The sequence below is a fragment of the Schistocerca nitens genome, chromosome 6 (genome assembly GCF_023898315.1).
Source record: "Schistocerca nitens isolate TAMUIC-IGC-003100 chromosome 6, iqSchNite1.1, whole genome shotgun sequence".
NCBI lineage: Eukaryota > Metazoa > Arthropoda > Insecta > Orthoptera > Acrididae > Schistocerca > Schistocerca nitens.
This window is the reverse complement of record NC_064619.1, coordinates 737,672,142-737,697,594: the sequence shown is the minus strand read 5'-3', so window position 1 is coordinate 737,697,594 and position 25,453 is coordinate 737,672,142. Positions and strand designations below refer to the sequence as shown.

The 25,453-nt window shown below is 39.1% G+C and overlaps 1 protein-coding gene across 1 annotated transcript in view; it reads left to right on the top strand.

Annotated features, from left to right (window-relative positions):
- LOC126262786 (trehalase-like) overlaps positions 1–25,453 on the top strand; it is a 366,709-nt gene that overhangs the window by 189,258 nt on the left and 151,998 nt on the right. Inside the window, exon 4 of the mRNA XM_049959607.1 lies at positions 4,265–4,548. Within this exon, the coding sequence (XP_049815564.1) occupies positions 4,265–4,548 (284 nt within the window). The remainder of the gene's footprint in view (positions 1–4,264; positions 4,549–25,453) is intronic.

The window sequence follows — 25,453 nt, the reverse complement described above, 5'->3', positions numbered from 1 at the left end:
TGTTTGAACTAAACATGCACATATTTTTATAATCATTTAACAAAAATGTTCACATTACAGAATAAATAAAAACAAAAACCCACTGATGATGACACAGTGGTGCCAAAACATGTTTGGCTACTGAGAAAAAATGGTGTTTTGCATAACTGGTGGACCTCACATCCAACAGTTTTAACTGCTAACATGGCCAACACAAGGAGCTGCAAATCAAAATGATGAATTTACATTTTATTCATGTAGTTCAATAATTGTCACTTTGCATATAAAAAAATCACAATTTTAGAGTTTAGCTTCCCTCCCCCATCCCCCCTCTACCCCACCCCCCCCCCACACACACAAAAATAATAATAATAATAATAATAATAATTTTATTGGATATCCATGACTCTCCTAAAAACATATTTCCTTAGATAGCCTAATTTTTCACCTACATCTATACTTTACTAAACATTGTGTAATGCATGAGATAGGGTGCTTCCCAAAGTACCATCTAAGCTCACCAGAAATTAATGACCCCACTGTGCACACACAAATGAATAGTTAAGCCTTTATATATTTTGCAGTGACTGAGTCATCAGCTCAGCCACACATGCACTGCCTCTATGTGATCATAGGAAGAATTTATGGTATATGGGCTGCATCAATCCAGACGGAACCCCTCAGTAGGCATTTCAAACTTGGCAGGAGACTCGATTGTTCTAAGCATCTTTATGTGCTCACTTTGCACTCGGAACTGAAAAGTGCAATATGACACAATCAACAGACATACTAGAGGCTCTGCACAATACATCTCCACAAAGCTTCAGTGGATTTTCACTATGATTTTAATTTTGTGCCCAACATATATTTCTAGATTTCTCTCTAACTACCAGAACATGATTCTTTATATGTATGGTTTTGTAGACTGCTCTTTGCATATTGTTGAGTGTCTGCTGGTTCAGATTTTTCAGCACCTATATGATGCTAACCTGTCGTTCAAATAATCCAGAGACCACACTTGCTGCCATTATATGTTGTTGTTGTGGTCTTCAGCCCAGAGACTGGTTTGATGCAGCTCTCCATGCTACTCTATCCTGTGCAAGCTTCTTCATCTCCCAGTACCTACTACAACCTACATCCTCCTGAACCGACTTAGCGTATTCATCTCTTGGTCCCCCTCTACAATTTTTACCCTCCACACTGCCCTCCAATACTAAATTGGTGATCCCTTGATGCCTCAGAACATGTCCTACCAACCAGTCCCTTCTTCTAGTCAAGTTGTGCCACAAATTTCTCTTCTCTCCAATTCTATTCAATACTTCCTCATAAGTTATGTGATCTACCCATCTAATCTTCAGCATTCTTCTGTAGCACCACATTTTGAATGCTTCTATTCTCTTCTTGTATAAACTATTTATCACCCAAGTTTCACTTCCATACATGGCTACACTCCATACAAATACTTTCAGAAACGACTTCCTGACACCTAAATCTATACTCGATGTTAACAAATTTCTCTTCTTCAGAAATGCTTTCCTTGCCATTGCCAGTCTACATTTTATATCCTCTCTACTTCGATCATCGTGAGTTATTTTGCTCCCCAAATAGCAAAACTCATTTACTACTTTAATTGTCTCATTTCCTAATCTAAATCCCTCAGCATCACCCAATTTAATTCGAAAACATTCCATTATCCTCGTTCTGCTGTTGTTCATGTTCATCTTATATCCTCCTTTCAAGACACTGTCCATTCCTTTCACCGCTCTTCCAGGTCCTTTGCTGTCTCTGACAGAATTACAATGTCATCGGTGAACCTCAAAGTTTTTATTTTTTCTCCACGGATTTTAATTCCTACTCCGAATTTTTCTTTTGTTTCCTTTACTGCTTGCTCAATATACAGATTGAATAACATCGGGGATACCGTATTTACTTGAATCTAAGCCGCACTTTTTTTCCGGTTTTTGTAATCCAAAAAACCGCCTGCGGCTTAGAATCGAGTGCAAAGTAAGCGGAAGTTCTGAAATATGTTGGTAGGTGCCACCACAACTAACTTCTGCCGTCGAATATATGTAGCACTACACAGGCATGCTTTACAGGCACAAAGATAAATACTGGCGCCAAAACCTCTGCGTCCTTAAATAAATTAAAAAAAAAAAAGGTAGGATACGAGCTTTTTTCTCTGCCCCGAATTTCGACCACTGCATTTTCATACATTATCCAATGAAATAAATACAAATTCCATATTGTTCATCTTCGAATGTAGCAGCTTTTCAATGTACTACGAAAATCCGACTGGCAAGACCATTTGCGATGTTAATCAGTATGGCCAATTCTACGTTCTGATTTTTTTTCTACCTGTGAGAAGAGATGGTTGCTAATGGGAACTTTTGTGAATTCTGAATCACATGCAGTATTCTCTTCACCATAAGAATAATACGAATCTAAACATTTTGCTATGTATTCTTTCGTGTTTGCTGCTATCTCATTTAAATCCTGTCTGCCTAATAAACTACGAAACTAGAGTGAGACAACACAAACGCGGAAGTATACACATATGTCATGTTCATATTCGTAAATGAAGCACGCCAATTGACTAGATTTTTAAATCTAAGATGACTCTAATTTCTGTGCAGAAAATAATGTACTAAAGAGGCGTCTGCAAAGATTTTCAAACGGAGAAAAATTTCCGATAAACTCTCGTTCAGAATATCTTCTATCATACGCAGTTTATTATTTGGTCCTTGTTGATCATTATCAAAGAAAGCAGCAGTGTAAATAACAACAAATAGCAGTCTCTTGCCATTGTTTCACTACTGAGACAATTACTCTCTCTTTTTTTTTTTTTTTTTTTTTTTTATTGTAAGCGGCGGTAGCACGCACAAAAGCAAACCATGCCGCGAGCGGCGACAGGTCATGAACATTCATTATCGGAATGCGACAAACAATGCATGACACAGTACAGTAATGCATTTTCAGCTTAGAGTGACGAAAACACCTATAACAAAGAGAACGGAAATTATCAGATCAAAGAAAAATAAGCCATCAATTCAAACCAGACGAAGCACGTGAAAAACGTAGGGTACCCGCATAAATAAGGATGGAGCGCCTGACGCATAGCAATGGCTACCTGGTAAAGCTTAACTGCTAAGCTTATGGCTCGAACCAAATTACTGTTGCTGTATCGTCATTCATTCAACCTGAATTCTGTCTCATATTACAATGGACCAACTTTGTTTCGATTTGGAGGTGCGGCCTAAAACTGTTCTCTCCCCTTGAATTTCGAGTCTCAAATTTCAGCTGCGGCTTAGATTTGGGAAATTATTTTTTCCTTTATTTCGAGTCTCGTTTTTCAGGTGCGGCTTAGATTCGAGTGCGGCTTAGATTTGAGTAAATACGGTAGGCTACAACCCTGTCTTACTCCCTTCCCAACCACTGCTTCCCTTTCATGCCCCTTGGCTCTTATAACTGTGACATTATATGTATGTGTTCAATATTCTCTATTAGTCCTATTTAGTTTGTTTCACACACACACGCACACACACACACACACACACACACACACACACACACACACACACACACTTGAGTAATATTCTAGAATGGGTTACATGAGTGTTTTGTAAGCAACCTCCTTTGTATACTGATTGAACTTTTCAAGTATCCCATGAATGAACTAAAGTGTGCCACCTATCTTACCTACTATTGAGCCTATGTGGTAATTCTGTTCATAGCACCAAAAATTGACACACACAGGTATTTGTATGAGTTTTATTCCAGTTGCAACTCAATTATATCGTACATCTATGTCTAAATACGTACTCCACAAGCCACTGTACAGTGCATGGTGGAGGGTATCACATGCTGCTACTAGTCATTTCCTTTCCACTCACAAACAGAGCAAGAGAAAAATGACTGTCTGTAAGCCTCCATAAGTGCCCTCATTTCTCTCATCATATCTCCATGGCAGGATAATTCTGTTTAAAACCTGACAGGAATACTGTCTGGGCCTTATTCAGTTTTGATTATGTCAGCTGTTTCTCAACACCTATACCACTCATCTTCACAGCAGAGTGAGAATTTAACTGGGACAGTACCCCTGGTTTTTCTTTTGTAAAGGAGTATTTGTAAACAGAGTTCAGCATTTCTGATATTACATTAGAAATAAATAGGATATGTTCATTACATATATATTAACTGATATTATCTGTAGCATTACATTTTATCTGTACTTTTTCTGATGGTTGACAGTTCTAGTTGATTTTAATTTATGAATTTAATTTTTCAGGAAATTTGTCTAACATACAAACACAGTATATTATCCCAGTTGATCTGAATGCATTTGTGTACTGGAATGCTGAGATTCTGTGCAAGTTTCACTCTACTCTCCATAATCATAAGAAAGCTCAGTACTACTGCACCAAAGCTAATGAATGGTTAGATGCTGTGACAGAGGTTTTCTGGCATGACGATGTAGGTATCTGGCTGGATTATGATATTTCAAACAATGTGAGGAGAGAGTACTTTTATCCATCAAATGTTGCTCCTCTATGGACAGGATGTTATAAGAAGGTAAGATAGCATGGAAAGACTTATGAAACTGATTATAGTAGTTTCTATGTCATAATATGTAGCAAGTGCTGATAAGGAAGGAGGACCTATATCTGATTTTGATTAATTAAAAATGTAATTCTCTTCCCTAGTATTACATGAACAAATATTACTAACAATAAGTTTCTTGAACTTCAAATGTTCTATCAATTAACTGTTCCAGTGCCATAATCTCAGTATAAAAGATTGACAAGGTGTCAAGTGGAGATGACTCTGCAATAACTGAAATATTATTCATATAATTTTTACAATGATAACTGATTTTGCTCACATTCTGATCATGTCCAGACTTGAAAAATAAAGATAAAAGATGTGCCAATTTTTATCATACATAACTCATCTGAGACATGCATACGATATATATAACAGTATCTATAATTCACAGTGTAGTTACAGGGCAACCTGTCAGTTTTCTCTGCTGTGCCCAGCCTCAGTAAATCACTGATGTACGTGGCTAATAATGTCAGTAACTATAAAAATGTGTGGGCAAGCATATTAGGAGATGTTTGCTCTTTATGCATGGTACATTAAGATGATAAAGTCATGGTGTAAGATAGAGAGGATACAGATCTGTTCAAGTCCAAGGCTAACTTCCCACATGTGCATACCACGTGATGTTCGCCTGCTTTATTTCTTCATTGATAGTCCTCAATGTTGATATACTGCATTGTTATACTGGCTGAAAAATGGGGGATGGAAGTTCAATTCTGACTACTGTAAATGATGTAGCTGACAGTTGCACAGTTATGTTTAACAGTTCTTTACTTTCACTGTTCAAAATTCCCCAATATTACACAGGTATGTGACCAGTTCACTATTGTAAATTTTAATAAACATTAATAGGTTGCAGGCAAACATCAGGATACTGCGACAGTAGTTTTCTGTTAAACATCTATGAGCAGAAAAACCTAACCACACATTTCACAGTTCTTGCAGAATAATATTGTATGTGTGACACTATTTCACAAATAAACTGAACAGACACTGTCATTATTTTAACACATGGCCTATGTGTGTTTCACTAATTCCACTGTTAAGTTGTTGCATTGTTGTTAATTGAAACAGTACATATTTTCCCTCTGAAAATTGGCCATGGACTGACTGACTTGGACCATTATATATCTTCACAATAATAGGTACTGAAACTATACATTGTTTGGTGTTTAATTTACAGAAGTTACAATTAAAACATAACTCATTCAATTAACTTAATAAATTGAAAAATTCCTCCTTTTTAACAGTTCCTTCTGCCAGAAAGATTAGGCCAAATTATTTGTTTAAATAATGAAATTAACATATATATTTATACAAACAATACTTTTGACAAACCTCATAATTATTTTTGAATTAATTAAGGTATGGCTTTCCTAATATGTTTTCAAATGGAGCCAAATAAATACTTCAAGAATTACAATAGTTATTCTTCCTAATGTTCATAATTATTACATAATTTATGTTTGTTTATAAGTCAACAATAGATTTTTTGTCACGAAATAATTACTGGTTTCACCCTATAACAAAAGATATTAACTAGGAATAGTCAAAATAAATTAGGAAATTGATTACATGTACAAAACTAAGCACAAAATCAGATCTGGTGCTATATTTCTTAAGACTGAGGGCTGACCTTTCTCTTTCATGGAAATGCAGTAAAGAGATCCCAGCTTGCTTCGTCACAACCATTACATATAAATTAGGCAGATTCCTAAAGTAATCTTCCTGCCACTTACAAAGACCTGTGCTCTTCTCAACATCATAAAGAATGATATGGGTTTGTAGAAGACTGGAGTTTACAGAAGATCATGTCAATGTGGCAAAACCTATATTGTTGAGATTACCAATGCAACTAATTAAAGATGTATGGGACATTTTAGCCATTCACCTTCCACAACCTAGTGAATAAGCCATAGCTGAGCCTTTTGCTTCCACACTATGTATTATTACCAGAGAAGGAAAGTTGCTACTCACCATATAGCAGACATGCTGAGTCACGATAGGCACAAAAAAAAGATTCACACAATTATAGCTTTCGGCCATTAAGGCCTTTGTCTGCAGTAGACACACACACACACACACACATTCAAATGCAACTTGCACACACGTCTGCAGTCTCAGAGAACTGAAACCACACTGCGAGCAGCAGCACCAGCACATGATGGGAGTGGCAACTCAGTGGGGGTAAGGAGGAGGCTGGGGCAGGCAGGGGGAGAGATACTATGGTGAGAATGGCAGACAGTGAAGTGTTACAGTTTAGACGGAGGGCAGGAGAGAAGATGTGGAAGGGGGAGGGGGTAAGTAACAGAAAGGAGAGAAATAAAAAGAAATTAAAGACTGGATGTGGCATGAAATGGCGGGTGTGTAGTGCTGGAATGGGAACAGAGAGGGGGCTCGATGGATGAGGACAGTGACTAACAAAGGTTGAGGCCAGGAGGGTTATGGGAATGTAGGATGTATTGCAGGGAAAGTTCCCACCTGCGCAATTCAGAAAAGCTGGTGTTGGTTCGAAGGATCCATATGGCACAGGCTGTGAAGCAGTCATTGAGATGAGGGATATCATGTTTGGCAGCATGTTCAGCAACAGGGTGGTCCACCTTCTTTTTAGCCACAGTTTGTTGGTGGCCGTTCATGCGGACAGACAGCTTGTTGGTTGACATGCCTACATCACTGCAGATGCGACGACCGTAGGTAGCATGAGGACACCTTATTCACATTCATCCAGAACCTCAACAACTTCTCCCCCATTTGCTTCACCTGGTCCTACTCAACCCAATAAGCCACCTTCCTAGATGTTGACCTCCACCTCAGAGATTGCTACATCAGTACCTCTGCCCATATCAAACATACTAACCACCAGCAATACCTCCACTTCAATAGCTGTCACCCATTCCATACCAATAAGTCCCTTCCATACAGTCTAGTCACCTAAGATCGTTGTATCTGCAGTGATGAGCAGTCCCTCTCAAAATATACTGAGGGTCTCACTGAAGCCTTCACTGACTGTAATTATCCTCCCATCCATGTACAAAAACAAATCTCCCCTGCCTTATCTTTCCAGTCTCTCACCACCTCCCAAAGTCGCACAGTCCGGCCACAGAGGAGCATTCCCCCCCATAACTCAGTACCATCTGGGACTGGAGCAGCTGAATTACATTCTCCACCAGGGTTTCAATTACCTCTCAATTTGCCCTGAAATGAGAAATTCCTTGCCCACTATCCTTCCCACCCCTCCTACCGTGGTATTCTGCCATCCACCGAACCTACACAATATCCATCCTTAAACAACCCCTGCTCCCAATCCCTTACCTCATGGCTCATACCCCTGTAATAGACCTAGATGCAAGACCTGTGCCATACATCCTCCTACAACCACCTACTCCAGTCTGGTCACTAACATCACCTCTCCCATCAAAGGCAGGGCTACCTGTGAAACCAGTCATGTGATTTAAAAGCTAAGCTGCAATCACTGTGCTGCATTCTATGTAGGCCTGACAACCAACAAGCTGTCTGCCCCCATGAACAGCCACCGACAAACTGTGGCCAAAAAACAAGTGGACCACCCTGTTGCCGAACATGCTGCCAAACATGATATCCCTCATCTCAATGACTGCTTCACAGCCTGTGCCTTACGGATCCTTCAACCAACATCAGCTTTTCTAAATTGTGCAGGTGGGAACTTTCCCTGCAATACATCCTACATTCCCGTAACCCTCCTGGTCTCAACCTTTGCTAGTCACTGTCCTCATCCATACAGCCCCCTCCCTGCTCCCATTCTAGCACTATACAGCCGTCATTTCACTGCCACACCCAGTCTTTTAATTTCTTTTCTTTTAATTCTCTCCTTTACGCTACTTGCCCCCTCCCACTGTCTGCCACTTCCACCATACTATCCCTCTCCCTGCCCACCCCAGGCTCCTCCTTACCCCACCCAGTTGCCATTCTTATCATGCACTGCCGCTCGCAGTGTGGTTTCAGTTCTCTGAGACTGCAGACGTGTGTGCAAGTTGTGTTTGTGTGAGTGTGTGTGTGCATTTGTTTATGTGTGTCTACTGCTAACAAAGGCCTTAATGTCTGAAAGCTATAATTGTGTGAATGTTTTTGTTGTGCCTATGACGACTCAGCATCTCCGCTATATGGTGAGTAGAAACTTTCCTTCTCTGGAATTGTTACATTCCATCCCGGATTTTCCATTGTTTGATTCATTATGTATTATTCTATCACAAAAATCTTGGCCTCAACAAGATCCTGCTGAAATTGAATTATTAAAGAATCTGTGGAAATAGTTTGTTGGAAGATTTTATTAACCTGATAACTTATGGACTGAGTAATTTCTTTAATACTTTCACAAATACAAAATTTTATGGTTAATACTACATCTAATAAAAATTTACTTTATTATTTTGACTGCTGAATTTCACCGCTGTAGGCCAGTGATTCAATACAAGGCATGCCTGAAATATCATCATTATGCATATTTCTGCAAGTGTCAGACAGGGTCACATCTAGGGTGCGAAATGGAACAAAGAGCAGTTAGGAAGAACAACCAACACATGTGCGGCACTATGCCAATTTTTGGTGTAGACTCAGTGATGTGCACCAGTCCAAAACTCAGCTGAAGATCACTCCCTCATTGCCAGCCAAAATATTATGGCTAGATGTGGACTTCATCTGGCTAAAGTCCCAATATCTCCTGGGATACTCATTACACTAGTAAAATTTCAAGACTCATGTACCTTTTTTGCTTTTCTACCTTCAACTTAGGGTACCGTATCATCCAAAAGTGTCTGGACATTAACTTCAGTGCCACTGAGAGCCTTTACATACGAACAGTATTTCTCTAAGTTTTGTGGAGATATTTTGATGACATTATACTATGCAGTTTTAGGGGAAGGAGTAGAAGAAAAGGTTACAGGAGAATATGGGCTTGGGACAAGGAATGAAAGAGGAGAAAGACTAATTGAGTTCTGTAACAAGTTTCAGCTAGTAATAGCGAATACACTGTTCAAGAATCACAAGAGGAGGAGGTATACTTGGAAAAGGCCGGGAGATACGGGAAGATTTCAATTAGATTACATCATGGTCAGACAGAGATTCCGAAATCAGATACTGGATTGTAAGGTGTACCCAGGAGCAGATATAGACTCAGATCACAATATAGTAGTGATGAAGAGTAGGCTGAAGTTCAAGACATTAGACAGGAAGAATCAATACGCAAAGAAGTGGGATACGGAAGTACTAAGGCATGACGAGATACGTTTGAAGTTCTCTAACGCTATAGATACAGCAATAAGGAATAGCGCAGTAGGCAGTACAGTTGAAGAGGAATGGACATCTCTAAAAAGGGCCATCACAGAAGTTGGGAAGGAAAACATAGGTACAAAGAAGGTAGCTGCGAAGAAACCATGGGTAACAGAAGAAATACTTCAGTTGATTGATGAAAAGAGGAAGTACAAACATGTTCTGGGAAAATCAGGAATACAGAAATACAAGTCGCTGAGGAATGAAATAAATAGGAAGTGCAGGGAAGCCAAGACGAAATGGCTGCAGGAAAAATGTGAAGACATCGAAAAATATATGATTGTCGGAAGGTCAGACTCAGCATACAGGAAAGTCAAAACAACCTTTGGTGACATTAAAAGCAACGGTGGTAACATTAAGAGTGCAACAGGAATTCCACTGTTAAATGCAGAGGAGAGAGCAGATAAGTGGAAAGAATACATTGAAATCCTCTATGAGGGTGAAGATTTGTCTGATGTGATAGAAGAAGAAACAGGAGTCATTTTAGAAGAGATAGGGGATCCAGTATTAGAATCAGAATTTAAAAGAGCTTTGGAGGACTTACGGTCAAATAAGGCAGAAGGGATGGATAAAATTCCATCAGAATTTCTAAAATCATTGGGGGAAGTGGCAACAAAACGACTATTCACGTTGGTGTGTAGAATATATGAGTCTGGCGATATACCATCTGACTTTCAGAAAAGCATCATCCACACAATTCCAAAGACGGCAAGAGCTGAAAGTGCGAGAATTATCGCACAATCAGCTTAACAGCTCATGAAGCTGCTTACAAGAATAATATACAGAAGAATGGAAAAGAAAATTGAGAATGCGCTAGGTGATGATCAGTTTGGCTTTAGGAAAAGTAAAGGGACGAGAGAGGCAATTCTGACATTACGGCTAATAATGGAAGCAAGGCTAAAGAAAAATCAAGACACTTTCATAGGATTTGTCGACCTGGAAAAAGCGTTCGACAATATAAAATGGTGCAAGCTGTTCGAGATTCTGAAAAAAGTAGGGGTAAGCTATAGGGAGAGACGGGTCATATACAATATGTACAACAACCAAGAGGGAATAATAAGAGTGGACGATCAAGAACAAAGTGCTCATATTAAGAAGAGTGTAAGACAAGGCTGTAGCCTTTTGCCCCTACTCTTCAATCTGTACATCGAGGAAGCAATGATGGAAATAAAAGAAAGGTTCAGGAGTGGAATTAAAATACAAGGTGAAAGGATATCAATGATACGATTCGCTGATGACATTGCTAACCTGAGTGAAAGTGAAGAAGAATTAAATGATCTGCTGAAGGGAATGAACAGTCTAATGAGTACACAGTATTGTTTGAGAGTAAATCAGAGACAGACGAAGGTAATGAGAAGTAGTAGAAATGAGAACAGCGAGAAACTTAACATCAGGATTGATGGTCACGAAGTCAATGATGATAAGGAATTCTGCTACCTAGGCAGTAAAATAACCAATGACGGACGGAGCAAGGAGGACATCAAAAGCAGACTCGCTATGGCAAAAAAGGCATTTCTGGCCAAGAGAAGTCTACTGATATCAAATACCAGCCTTAATTTGAGGAAGAAATTTCTGAGGATGTATATCTGGAGTACAGCATTGTATGGCAGTGAAACATGGAGTGTGGGAAAACCGGAACAGAAGAGAATCGAAACATTTGAGATGTGGTGCTATAGACGAATGTTGAAAATTAGGTGGACTGATAAGGTAAGGAATGAGGAGATTCTACGTAGAATTGGAGAGGAAAGGAATATGTGGAAAACACTGATAAGGAGAAGGGACAGGATGATAGGACATCTGCTTAGACATGAGGGAATGACTTCCATGGTACTAGAGGGAGCTGTAGAGGGCAAAAACTGTAGAAGAAGGCAGAGACTGGAATACGTCAAGCAAATAAAAACTAGGCTAGTTACCGAAGGATTTGTAAATCTTATTTGACAACCAGATATGTTTCGTTCAATGAATCTCTATTTGTAGGTCTAGGATTTGTATTACACCTATTGCACAGCAGTTACTGTTTGTATAGAAGTTCATTTAGAAAGCTTGTATGCCATTGACAATCTCTCTAAGATCAGTTTCAAAGTATATGTTCCCAAAAGAGTCAGTTCCATACATTGTCATTACATGTGTGGGAATTCCTAGTCAGTATGCTCATAGTATGCTCATAGTATGCTCAAAGTATTAAGGAAAAGCAAACCTATGTTTCTAGCATTTGTAGACTTAGAGAAAGCTTTTGTCAGTGTAGACTGGAATAATCTCTTTCAAATTCTGAAGGTGGCAGGGGTCAAATACAGGGAGTGAAAGGCTATTTACAATTTGTACAGAAACCAGATGGCAGTTATATGAGTCGAGGGGCATGAAAGGGAAGCAAGGGCTGGGAAGGGAGTGAGACAGGGCTGTAGCCTGTTCCTGATGTTATTCAATCTGTATTTTGAGCAAGCTGTAAAGGAAACAAAAGAAAATTTGGAGTAGGAATTAAAATCCATGGAGGAGAAATAAAAACTTTGAGGTTTGCCAATGACATTGTAATTGTGTAAGAGGCAGCAAAGGACCTGCAAGAGCAGTTGAACAGAATGGACAGTGTCTTGAAAGGAGGATATACGAGATGAACATCAACAGAAACAAAATAAGGATAATGGAATGTAGTCAAATTAAATCGGGTGATTCTGAGGGAATTAGATTAGGAAATGAGACGCTTAAAGTAGTAAATGAGTTTTGCTATTTGGGGAGCAAAGTAACTGATGATCGTCGACATAGAGAGAATATAAAATGTAGACTGGCAGTGGTAAGGAAAGCATTTCTGAAGAAGAGAAATTTGTTAACATCGAGTATAGATTCAAGTGTCAGGAAGTCATTTCTGGAAGTATTTGTATGGAGTGTAGCTATGTATGGAACTGAAACATGGACAATAAATAGTTTAGACAAGAAGATAATAGAAGCTTTTGAAATGTGGTGCTACAGAAGAATGCTGAAGATTAGATGGGTATATCACGTAACTAATGAGGACAATAATACAAGGGCGGTGTGCTTGAGGACAATATTATGGAAATGGAAGAGGATGTAGATGAAGACGAAATGGGAGATAAGATACTGCGTGAAGAGTTTGACAGAGCACTGAAAGACCTGAGTCGAAACAAGGCCCCGGGAGTAGACAACATTCCATTAGAACTACTGATGGCCTTGGGAGAGCCAGTCATGACAAAACTCTACCATCTGGTGAGCAAGATGTATGAGACAGGCGAAATACCCTCAGACTTCAAGAAGAATATAATAATTCCAATCCCAAAGAAAGCAGGTGTTGACAGATGTGAAAATTACCGAACTATCAGTTTAATAAGTCACAGCTGCAAAATACTAACGCGAATTCTTTACAGATGACTGGAAAAACTGGTAGAAGCGGACCTCGGGGAAGATCAGTTTGGATTCTGTAGAAATGTTGGAACACGTGAGGCAATAGTAACCTTACGAATTATCTTAGAAGAAAGATTAAGGAAAGGCAAACCTACGTTTCTAGCATTTGTAGACTTAGAGAAAGCAGAAAGCATTTGAGAATGTTAACTGGAATACTCTCTTTCAAATTCTGAAGGTGGTAGGGGTAAAATACAGGGAGCGAAAGGCTATTTACAATTTGTACAGAAACCAGATGGCAGTTATAAGAGTCGAGGGGCATGAAAGGGAAGCAGTGGTTGGGAAAGGAGTGAGACAGGGTTGTAGCCTCTCCCCGATGTTATTCAATCTGTATATTGAGCAAGCAGTAAAGGAAGCAAAAGAAAAATTTGGAGTAGGAATTAAAATCCATGGAGGAGAAATAAAACCTTTGAGGTTCGCCGATGACATTGTAATTCTGTCAGAGACAGCAAAGGACTTGGAAGAGCAGTTGAACGGAATGGACAGTGTCTTGAAAGGGGGGTATAAGATGAATATCAACAAAAGCAAAACGAGGATAATGGAATGTAGTCAAATTAAATCGGGTGATGCTGAGGGAATTAGATTAGGAAATGAGACACTTAAAGTAGTAAAGGACTTTTGCTATTTGGGGAGCAAAATAACTGATGATTGTCAAAGTAGAGAGGATATAAAATGTAGACTGGCAATGGCAAGGAAAGCGTTTCTGAAGAAGAGAAATTTGTTAACGTCGAGTATAGACATAAGTGTCAGGACGTCGTTTCTGAAAGTATTTGTATGGAGTGTAGCCATGTATGGAAGTGAAACATGGACGATAACTAGTTTGGACAAGAAGAGAATAGAAGCTTTCAAAATGTGGTGCTACAGAAGAATGCTGAAGATTAGATGGGTAGATCACATAACTAATGAAGAGGTGTTGAATAGGATTGGGGAGAAGAGAAGTTTGTGGCACAACTTGACTAGAAGAAGGGATTGGTTGGTAGGACATGTTTTGAGGCATCAAGGGATCACAAATTTAGCATTGGAGGGCAGCGTGGAGGGTAAAAATCGTAGAGGGAGACCAAGAGATGAATACACTAAGCAGATTCAGAAGGATGTAGGTTGCAGTAGGTCCTGGGAGATGAAGAAGCTTGCACAGGATAGAGTAGCATGGAGAGCTGCATTAAACCAGCCTCAGGACTGAAGACTATAACAACAACATGAGGAGGTACTGAATAGAATTGAGGAGAAGAGAAATTTGTGGCACAACTTGACTAGAAGAAGGGATCGGTTGGTAGGACATGTTCTGAGGCATCAAGGGATCACCAATTTAGTACTGGAGGGTAGTGTGGAGGGTAAAAATCATAGAGGGAGACCAAGAGATGAATACACTAGGTAGGTTCAGGAGGACCTAATTTGCAGTAGGTACTGGGAGATGAAGAAGCTTGCACAGGATAGAGTTGCATGGAGAGCTGCATCAAACCAGTCTCTGGACTGAAGACCACAACAACAACAACATGCTCATAGTGAAATGCATAGAGCGCATGAATGGAATTTGGACACACTTTATTGCTTAACATGGAGATATTCCTTGGCTGACATGTGAACACGTATGGCAGACTGTTGACACGAAAGACACTCTCCTCATGTGAGCTCAACCACTGACCAAAACTCTCCTTTTGGGAGCTCAACCACTGACCAGAGAGTCTTTAGTATCTTGCACTTGCATTATTGATGGTGACGTCCCCTCAGAGGCACCCCCTCTGTCCCACAGGAGGCTGGAGCACTGAGGCAGGAGGTCACCAGGCACCACAGTTGCTGACATCATCTCAGAGCAGGCACTTTTGACTAGTAATTCCTTGGCTGGCTGCTATGCAGGCCACTGGTGTGCCATTTCTTGACGAGAAAGACGTGATGTTATATCCTTGCCCAGTTCTGATGCAGGTAACATTGGCAGAGGTAGGTGGAGGTTGACAGGGGTGGCCATAGGGGAACTGATGGTCTGTATTGAGATCATTATGATGTGGTGGGGAACACTTAGCTGTGCAGGTGACAGAGTTGTGCATGCAGTGACATTCATCTCCACTTGCATGTTTGGTAGCAATTGTTGTGTCCTAGGAAAGTGTCAGGTGGGGCGGTGGGGGGTGGGGCGGTTGGGGGGGGGGGGGGGAAAGTAAAGGAAAGGAAAAGGAAGAAACTGATGATATCAGCTGCATCAGTGCATCATTACTTTATGTGGGATTGGCAATGATGAGTGAAATGTATGCCAGGCTGGGATTTGAATATGGGATCTCCTGCTTACTAGACAATTGCATTAACCGTCCGCCATCCAGACACCTTGTTTATCACATACAAATGGAATTTCTTGGCATGCTCCCCGGCTGACCCACATTTCCATCCAACCCTACCTATCTGCAGTCCCTGCCCGTGTCCTCCCAGCTCACTAACTTTAAATTCCTGCTGGAGGTCAAACGATACTGTGTGTCACTCTGAAAGTTGTGGATTCATTCCCCATTGAGGTGAATCAGTGATATGAATGCACAGTGTTTGTTGTTTCGGACATGTACAATAAAACAGGCACCTTGCATTCATATATTACCAGTGTTGAAGCAAACTCAAATCAAGAAAGTGCACTTATTATGCTGAAGTAGGTGCTATTATTCACTGTGGCATCGCCACTGTGGGAATTCCTGGTTGAATGAAATTCACACGCACGTTATTGCTTAATATGGAGACACAACAGGATGTGGGCACATGATGCATTATCATACAGCGTACTGATAGAACAAAGACATTCTGCTTGTGGGAACTCAACCACTGACCAAAGATCCGTATTATATCACACTTGCATTATCAAAGGTGAGGCCCCCAAACAAGTAATATTTTTCTGCAATGAGTGATGTTCCGATATATCTATTCTAATTAGTTTCCAGAGAATGAATTTAATGTTGTAGTTAAAAGTAGTGACAGAGAATACAAATTTATTTTATATCTAATGTTGGTAACTGATTTCAATCTTTACAAACAACTTCAGACCAAGGATCTGAAACTTACTGTATTATGATGGATCATATATGACATATTCATGGCAACCTTAAATCTAACATATCAGCAATGTTAATTAAGATTTATGTAAAGTAATGTATTACCAAGACAACAAGAGAAGCAGCTGCTGTACAATACCAACCACTATCTGTCACAAACTGCTAACTGGCCCTCAAGGGCTTGGGGTTATAAAAGGGAAATTCTTTCCGTTGTTTCTCACATGATCTGTAATAGATCTTTAAAAATCCCCAAAATCTACAATTTTGGTACTTACATTTGAAAACTGTTCATGAAAGGCCAAAAGTAACTCCCAGTACATTGAAATATTATTACATGTCATATTATTAACCAAATTATTGTTGAGTGTGTGATTCCTTTGTACTAAATAATGACAGTATTAGTTGGGATGCCAGTGGTGGTCACAAAGACAAAATTCAGCTAGAACTGCTCTCACAGGGAGCCTCTCTTGCTGGTGGGCCAATGCAGTGATGTCTCCTGACCAGTACTCATTATTTGGCTGCCACAGCAATGTTCAATCACAACCTTTTCCCTTGCTTTAATAGGTAGCCTGTATCAGCACAGGACAAGGATGCAAAGCTGCTTAAAACATTTGATACATTTTACAATGAAATATACTAATGTCTCCAGTTAATAGTGTCATTCACATATTTTTGGTTAGATGAACAGACATTTACCTGTTCATTTCTATTTTTTTAAAAAACTTTACTAAAATAATGTCTATTAAAAAACCATGCTATTGTATGTAGACTTGTTATTTAGCTTAGACTTTCAGAGTGCAATACTGTTTATTATACACAATATTTTTGTTTATAAACAAAAAAGCAATTCATCTACCAAAGTTCTGAGTCCAATAAAATATTTAAGCTCCAAAAGAAAGATGTCAGGATAATTTTATTTAAAAAGCAAAGAGGCTTGTGTAAATGACTATTCCGAAAACTAGGTATTCTTCCACTGCCAAGCCAGTACATATTGGAGATACTAAGCCTGAAGCAGAATCTGGACTATCACCAGCATGACACTAGAGGGAAATACTTGCTGACACAGTTTCCCCATTCCACCAAATTATATGCTGATATTGTAAAATGCATGGGGATTAAACTTTATAATCATCTACCACTAAATGTAAAAAACTTCATGAATCCAGTACATTGTAAAATAAGACTTAGATCAATATTATTACAACACTGTTTTTATAACTTACATGCATATTTTGAATGTGATTTTTCTATGTAATATATTCGCACACTTATCTTTCTCTGCTGTAATTTACCTTCAAAATGTAAATTTCAGTAAGGCCTACCCAACTATTAAAAATTGATCTACTAGTATGTACTTAATATATTTATCTAGTAAATCTTAAATATTGTATAAATTATATAATGCTTAGTTGTACTTTATTTGATTTTAAATGTATCCATAAATTTTAATTTTAATTAGTTCTTGTTGACCTTAATTTTGAACAACTTGTGAATGTATTTGTACTATATCCTATAATCTATAACTATCATACAATTTTGTAAGTCTAGGTGTATTTAATTTGGTGTTATGTATTTTTTAAATGTACACAAAATGATTCAATGTATCAATAAAGAATGAATGGAGTGGGATACAGAAGTACTAAGGAATGATGAGATCTGTTTGAAGTTCTCTATGATGATAGATACAGCAGTAAGGAACAGCTCAGTTGGCAGTACAGTTGAAGAGGAATGAACATCTCTGAAAAGGGCAATCATACAAGTAGGAAAGAAAAACATAGGTACAAGGAAGGTAACTGTGAAGAAACTATGGGTAACAGAAGAAATACTTTAGTTGATCGATGAAAGAAGAAGTACAAAAATGTTCAGGGAAATTCAAGAATACAGAAATACAAGCTGCTGAGGAATGAAATAAATAGGGAGTACAGTGAAGCTAACAGGAAATGGCTGCATAATAAAATGTGAAGAAATCGGAGAAGAAATAGTTGTTGGAAGGACTGACTCAGCATATAGGAAAGTCAAAAATACCTTCAATGAAATTAAAAGCAAGGCTGGTAACATCAAGAGTGCAATGGGAATTTCATTATCAAACACAAAGGAGTGAGTGGATAAGTGGAAAGAGTACACTGAAGACCTCTATGAGGGGGAAGATTTGTCTGATGTGGTAGAAGAAGAAACAGGAGTTGATTTACAAGAGATAGGGTATCCAGTATTAGAATCAGAATTTAAGAGAGCTTTGAAGGACTTAAGATCAAATAAGGCAGAAGGGATAGATAATATTCTATCAGAATTTCTAAAATCATTGGGGGAAGTGTCAACAAAATGACTATTCATGTTGTTATGTAGAATGTCTATCAGAAAAATGGTAATCACATGCTATTCCAAAGACAATAAGCTGACAAGTGCGAGAATTATCATGAAATCAACTTAACAGCTGATGCATCCAAGTTGCTGACAAGGATAATATACACCAGATTGGAAAATAAAATTGAGAATGTGTTAGATGACGATTAGTTTGGCTTTAGGGAAGGGAAGGTAACAGAGAGGCAATTCTAATGTTGTGGTTGATAATGGAAGCAAGACTAAAAAAAAAAAAAAAATCAGGACATGTACATAGAATTTGTTGACCTGAAAAGAGTATTCAGCAATGGAAAATGGTGCAAGATGTTCAAAAATCTGAGAAAAGTAGGGGTAAGAGGTAGGGTAATATACAATACGTACAAGATTCAAGAGGGACCAAGAAAAGAGTGGGTGACCAAGAAAAAAATGCTCAGATTAAAAAGGGTGTAAGGCAGGGATGTAATCTTTCACCCCTACTGTTCAATCTGCACATTGAAAAAGCAATGATAGAAATAAAAGAAAGGTTCAGGAGAGGAATTAAAATTCAAGGTGAAAGGATATCTATGATACAACTCGCTGATAACTTTGCTATTCTCAGAGAAAGTGAAGAAGAATTATGTGATCTGCTGAATGGAATGAACTGCATTATGAGTACAGAATATGTACAGAGAATAAATTGAAGAGAGACAAAGGCAATGAGAAGCAGCAGAAATGAGGAAGTGAGAAACTTAACATCAGGATTGATGATCATGAAGTCAAGGAATTCTATTACCTAAGCAGCAAAATAACCAATGATGGGCAGAGCAAGGAGGACTGGCAAATGTGGCATTCCTAGCCAAGAAGAGTGTACTAGTATCAAACATGGGCCTTAATTTGGGGAAGAAATTTCTGAGAATGTATGTTTGGAACAGAGTGCTGTATGGTAGTGTGGGAAAACTGGAACACAAGAGAGTCGAAGCAGTTGAGATGTCATGCTACAGACAAATGTTGAAAAATTGGGTGGACTGATAACGTATGAGGAGGTTCTGCACAGAATCAAAGAGGAAAGGATATGTGGAAAACACCTACAAGGAGAAGGGACAGGATGACAGGACTCTGTTAAGACATCATGGAAAGAATTTCTTGATACTAGAGGGAGCTGTAAAGGGCAAAAACTGTAGAGGAAGACAGAGATTGGAATACATCATCATCATCATCATCATCATCATCATCATTATCACCACCACCACCACCACCACCATCACCATCATCATCATCATCATCATCATCATCCTCGGGACTTCCTTCCAGCAAGTTGGGTAGGAACTTGGTGAACGATATGCCTCCATTGGTTTCTGTCATGGTATAGCTTTTCCCTCTCTACTACATCCCATGTTACTCCTCTCCTCTTGAGATCTTCCTTAATCTGGTCTGTCCATCTCTTTCTAGGCTGCCCAATTGGTTTTCTTCCTGGTATTTCCATCTCCAAATACTGGTGTGGATTTCGAGTCAGGTGCATTTGCCTCACTGTGCTGTGAAAATGTGCAATTTCAATTACTTTCTTGCAGTCAGTTTCATCTAGAATAGCAGCACATTTAAACATTAGACAAAATGTTTCTACCATACTGTTTCTCTATATACACAAATTTAAACAAAAAGTTGTATACGCAACTACGTACTGCCTTTGATGTGATTCTGTAGATTTTCCTGGCGTCTTACATGTTTATGCTCTTCATGGGTATGCTGCATACCTGTGAAGAGCATAAACTATGCACTGCCTTGTTTTCTTCCTCACACTCTGTTTTAACTGGAAACAGGAAAGCTGTGTTTATGGCTTTTTGGCTTTTTATTAGGATACTATTAGCAAATCTGGACTGTCTAAAACTTTACAATAGAAACTTTTTGTGTATTAAAATTAAGATAAGTATTGTATTTGAAGCTTCTATCTTCACAGATACAGCAGCATGGGAGGTCTCTCATATCCTGTAACTTATGATCTCAACCAGTTCAATCATTCATGTTAAGCAACTTCAGTTCCCAATTAAGGTTTCATTGGCAATAACAGCACACAAGACCCAAGGGCAGACTGAGGGTCAAGAGGAGATGGACAGAGAGGATGGGAGTGGAGATAGACAGAAAGAGTGGCATGTAGGAGGTGGAGAGAGCTAAGGGGGGGGGGGGGGGGGAGGATTAGATGTACAGAGATAAGGGGGAGAAGAAGATGCACAGAGATAGGGTTTAGAAAAAGATGCACAGAGAGAGGGAGAAGAAGGACATTAGGATGTACGCCTGATTCCCATACATATTTAGCATTTGCAAAGCATTGTCATATTTGCTAGTATTGTGTATTTCAGAGCCTTTGTCTGCAGAGGAATGTAATGACTGAAACCGGTTACCACACTAGATATAAAATTCATTTGTAATCTTTACTGCTGCTTTTTATTAATATACTAAGTATGATAGCAGAGTTCCTTCATGATGTCAAAAAGGTTTGATCTGCAGGATACTTGCTGTGCCTACCATTTACAAAGCTGTAACTATCCCAATGTACTGTCTGATAATTAAACTCTCCTTCTAAAGTTTTTAGCTGGATGTGGGGGCGCATGTGGTGGTTGACAGATGGAGCCAGTTATAAGTTTATTTCCACACATGACACTGAGTCTTGCCCAAACAGTCTCACATCTCTGTCTCTATCTCACTGTATTTTAGTTTATATATCTACATCAATTATCCACAAGACACATGATGGTGTGTGGTGGGTAGTACTGATGCCCCCTTCCCTGTTCCACTCATGGATGGCATGTGGGAAGAATGGTTGTAAGGAGGCCCCTGTATTAGCTCTAATTTCTCAAATTTTCTCATTTTGGTCATTTTTCAAGATGTACAGGGCTATTACAAATGATTGAAGCGATTTCATAAATTCACTGTAGCTCCATTCATTGACATATGGTCACGACACACAACAGATACGTAGAAAAACTCATAAAGTTTTGTTCGGCTGAATCCGCACTTCGGGTTTCTGCCGCCAGACCGCTCAAGAGTGCAGTGAGACAAAATGGCGACAGGAGCCGAGAAAGCGTATGTCGTGCTTGAAATGTACTCACATCAGTCAGTCATAACAGTGCAACGACACTTCAGGACGAAGTTCAACAAAGATCCACCAACTGCTAACTCCATTCGTCGATGGTATGCACAGTTTAAAGCTTCTGGATGCCTCTGTAAGGGGAAATCAACGGGTCAGCCTGCAGTGAGCGTAGAAACGGTTGAACGCGTGCGTGGAAGTTTCACGCGTAGCCCGCGGACATGCTGGAAAATTGGCTCATGCCACAACTGGAGACCGACAGCGCCGACTTCATCTTTCAACAGGATGGTGCTCCACCGCACTTCCATCATGATGTTCGGCATTTCTTAAACAAGAGATTGGAAAACCAATGGATCGGTCGTGGTGGAGATCATGATCAGCAATTCATGTCATGGCCTCCACGCTCTCCCGACTTAACCCCACGTGATTTCTTTCTGTGGGGTTATGTGAAAGATTCAGTGTTTAAACCTCCTCTACCAAGAAACGTGCCAGAACTGCGAGCTCGCATCAACGATGCTTTCGAACTCATTGATGGGGACATGCTGCGCCGAGTGTGGGAGGAACTTGATTATCGGCTTGATGTCTGCTGAATCACTAAAGGGGCACATATCGAACATTTGTGAATGCCTAAAAAAACTTTTTGAGTTTTTGTATGTGTGTGCAAAGCATTGTGAAAATATCTCAAATAATAAAGTTATTGTAGAGCTGTGAAATCGCTTCAATCATTTGTAATAACCCTGTATGTGGTAGGAAGTAATATGTTGTCCAATTCTTCATGGAAAGTACTCTCTCAAAATTTCAATAGCAGATCTCAGCATGATGCACACTTCTCTTGCAACATTTGCACCAGAGTTTGTTGAGCATCTCTGTAATGTTCTTGCACTGACCAAATGATCCTGAGATGAAACATGCTGCTCTTTGTTGGATCTTCTCTCTCTCTTCTGTAAGTCCTACCTGATAAGGATCTCAGATTGATAAACAATACTCAAGGATCAATCAAACCAGCACCTCATAAGCTACTTCTTTCATAGATGAGTTACATTTCCTTAAGAATTTTCTTATGAATCACAGTCTGGCATCTGCTTTTCCTACTATTTGTTTTATGTGGTCATTTCATTCAAGGCCAATCTTGATAGTTACTCCTAGATATTTTATGGTAGGTACTGTTTCCAGAATTTGGGGATCAGTAGTGTAGTTTACAGTAGTGGTTTTCTTTTCCCATGTATGGTAATCGTTATATTATATATCTTTAAATATGTCTGCTTGTGAGATGTCTGCTTGTGTCTGTATATGTGTGGATGGATATCTGTGTGTGTGCGCGAGTGTATACCCGTCCTTTTTTCCCCCTAAGGTAAGTCTTTCCGCTCCCGGGATTGGAATGACTCCTTACCCTCTCCCCTAAAACCCACATCCTTTCGTCTTTCCCTCTCCTTCCCTCTTTCCTGATGAGGCAACAGTTTGTTGCGAAAGCTTGAATTTTGTGTGTGTGTTTGTGTTTGTTTGTGTGTCTATCGACCTGCCAGTGCTTTCATTTGGTAAGTCACATCATCTTTGTTTTTACATATTTTTCCCTTGTGGAATGTTTCCCTCTATTATATTGATAATCGTTATATTTATTTAGATTCGAGGTCAACTGTCATAGCCTGCAACATTCATCATCCTCTGTAGATCATTGTGCAAATCAGTGCTGCCTTCTGGCTTTGCTGCTTTCTTATAGACCACTGCGTCAACTGTGAACAGTCTTGAAGAGCTACCAACACTTTCTGCTAGATTACTTACATACATTGTAAACAGTAATAATCCTATCACACTCCTGTAAGGTACTCTAGAAATTTACCATTACTTAAGTCAATTTTTTTCCCTTAAGAGTGACATTCTGAGTTTTATCTCCAAGAAAATCTTGAATCCAGTCATAAATGTGATCCAGTATTTAGTAATCTCATATTTTTTCATTAGACAGCAGTCAGGGATAGTGTCAAATGTCTTCCAGAAGTCAAGAATATGGCATCAGCCTGAGTGCCATGTCTACAGCACTATGGATCTATGGAGGAACAGAATGAACTGAGGTTTGCAGGATCTCTGTTTGCAGAACTCATGTTGATTGCTGATAGAGGAGATTTTCGTTCTCCAAAAACTACATAATTATTTATGTATAACACATGTTCCATAATTCTACAACATATTGATGCCAATGATAAGGCCTGTAATTATGTACATCTGTCCTATGACCCTTCTTGAAAATGGAAATGACCTGTTCTTCTTTACAGTCTCTATGTGCTCTTCGTTGCTCCATCAAACTACAATAATCTGCTGCTAGAAGGTGAGCAAGTTCTTTTGCATAATCTTTGCATATCTCATCTGGTCCTGAAGCCTTTCCACTACTAGGAAATTGTAGTTGTTTTTCTATCCTATGACTGGTTACCTCAATATCTGCCATATTAGACAGTGGGACTATATTATGACTATATTATGAAACTATTTTGGAAGTATCTTGGACTTCTCCCTGTTATCTTTGGTTTTAGTGCCAGTATGGTCACTGAGGGACTCAATAGATGATTTCAGACTGCTTACTGAATTCATGTAATACCAAAATCTCAGAGGATTTCTAGTGGTTGAAAAAATTTTACTTTCAAGCCACCAAAAACTTGTATCGATGCTCTCCTTAAACTCATTTTCACTTCATTCAGCTTTTACTCATTATCTAGGTTCTGACTTCTCTTCAATCTGTGATGAAGCTCTGTTTTTTTTTTTTTCAGTGTTCTAACGTGGCTATTAAACTATGATCTGTGTTTCCCTTTAGATCTTGCTTGGAACATACTTGACTAAGGCTTATTTAAAAATTCTTGTGAGTTGTTTACATTTGTGCTCTACATCTTCACCGTACCTTTCTTCCTTCTAATACGCATAGTCATAGTTTGCTATCACAGCCTCACAATGACTGATACCCTCTTCTTTGTTAAGGGGACAATGTATGTCTTGTGCTGCCAATGTTAAATTATCAAATTTTGTGACCCATTATCTTGGAAACTTTTTAAGACACCAACTTACAATTTTCCATAATTATTAAATGTACCTTTCTAGATACACTGAAGTAGAATTATTACTAAAATTGTATTGTGGGGCTTGTTATTTTTTTACAACTCAGTTTTTGACAGAGTTTTGTAAATAAATGAACATAAAAACAAAACAACTCAGGATATTTTAATTATTCTAGTTCCATATGTGTTGAACCTCACACTTGGCATAATGTGAAAATTTCATGTCTCTACCATCAGCACGTTTTTAGAAAATGGGTCATTTATTGTAAAAAATGTAGTTCAGAGATATTGAGGTTAAAACTTTTTTATTACAATTTTTTATACAGACTTACATTTCGGCATCTTTTATGCACAAGAATTGCCCTGAAGTGGGCTTTCCCGTGGGCCCTGCAGACAGCATTTGCCATGCAGCCTGGCCGGTTCTTGAGTCCTAATGATGGCTTATACCACAGCCAGTTCCACTGCCTGTGGGCCTGCAGATGTCAAAAGCCATTCAGGGCTGCATGCTGGCCCATCACAAGTCTGCATTTCGAAGTTGATGTTCGATATTCGTGCTAGCTGATTCATGTGATCTTCTGCATTCTGCTTGTGTGGTGTCATTTAGCCAGCTGCTGTTCATCAGGATTTTTAGAGTGCTGTCAATTTTGAGACAGACAAATGGCACAACTGCATTGTTGCACTGACGCGGGGATACTGGAGATACTGAC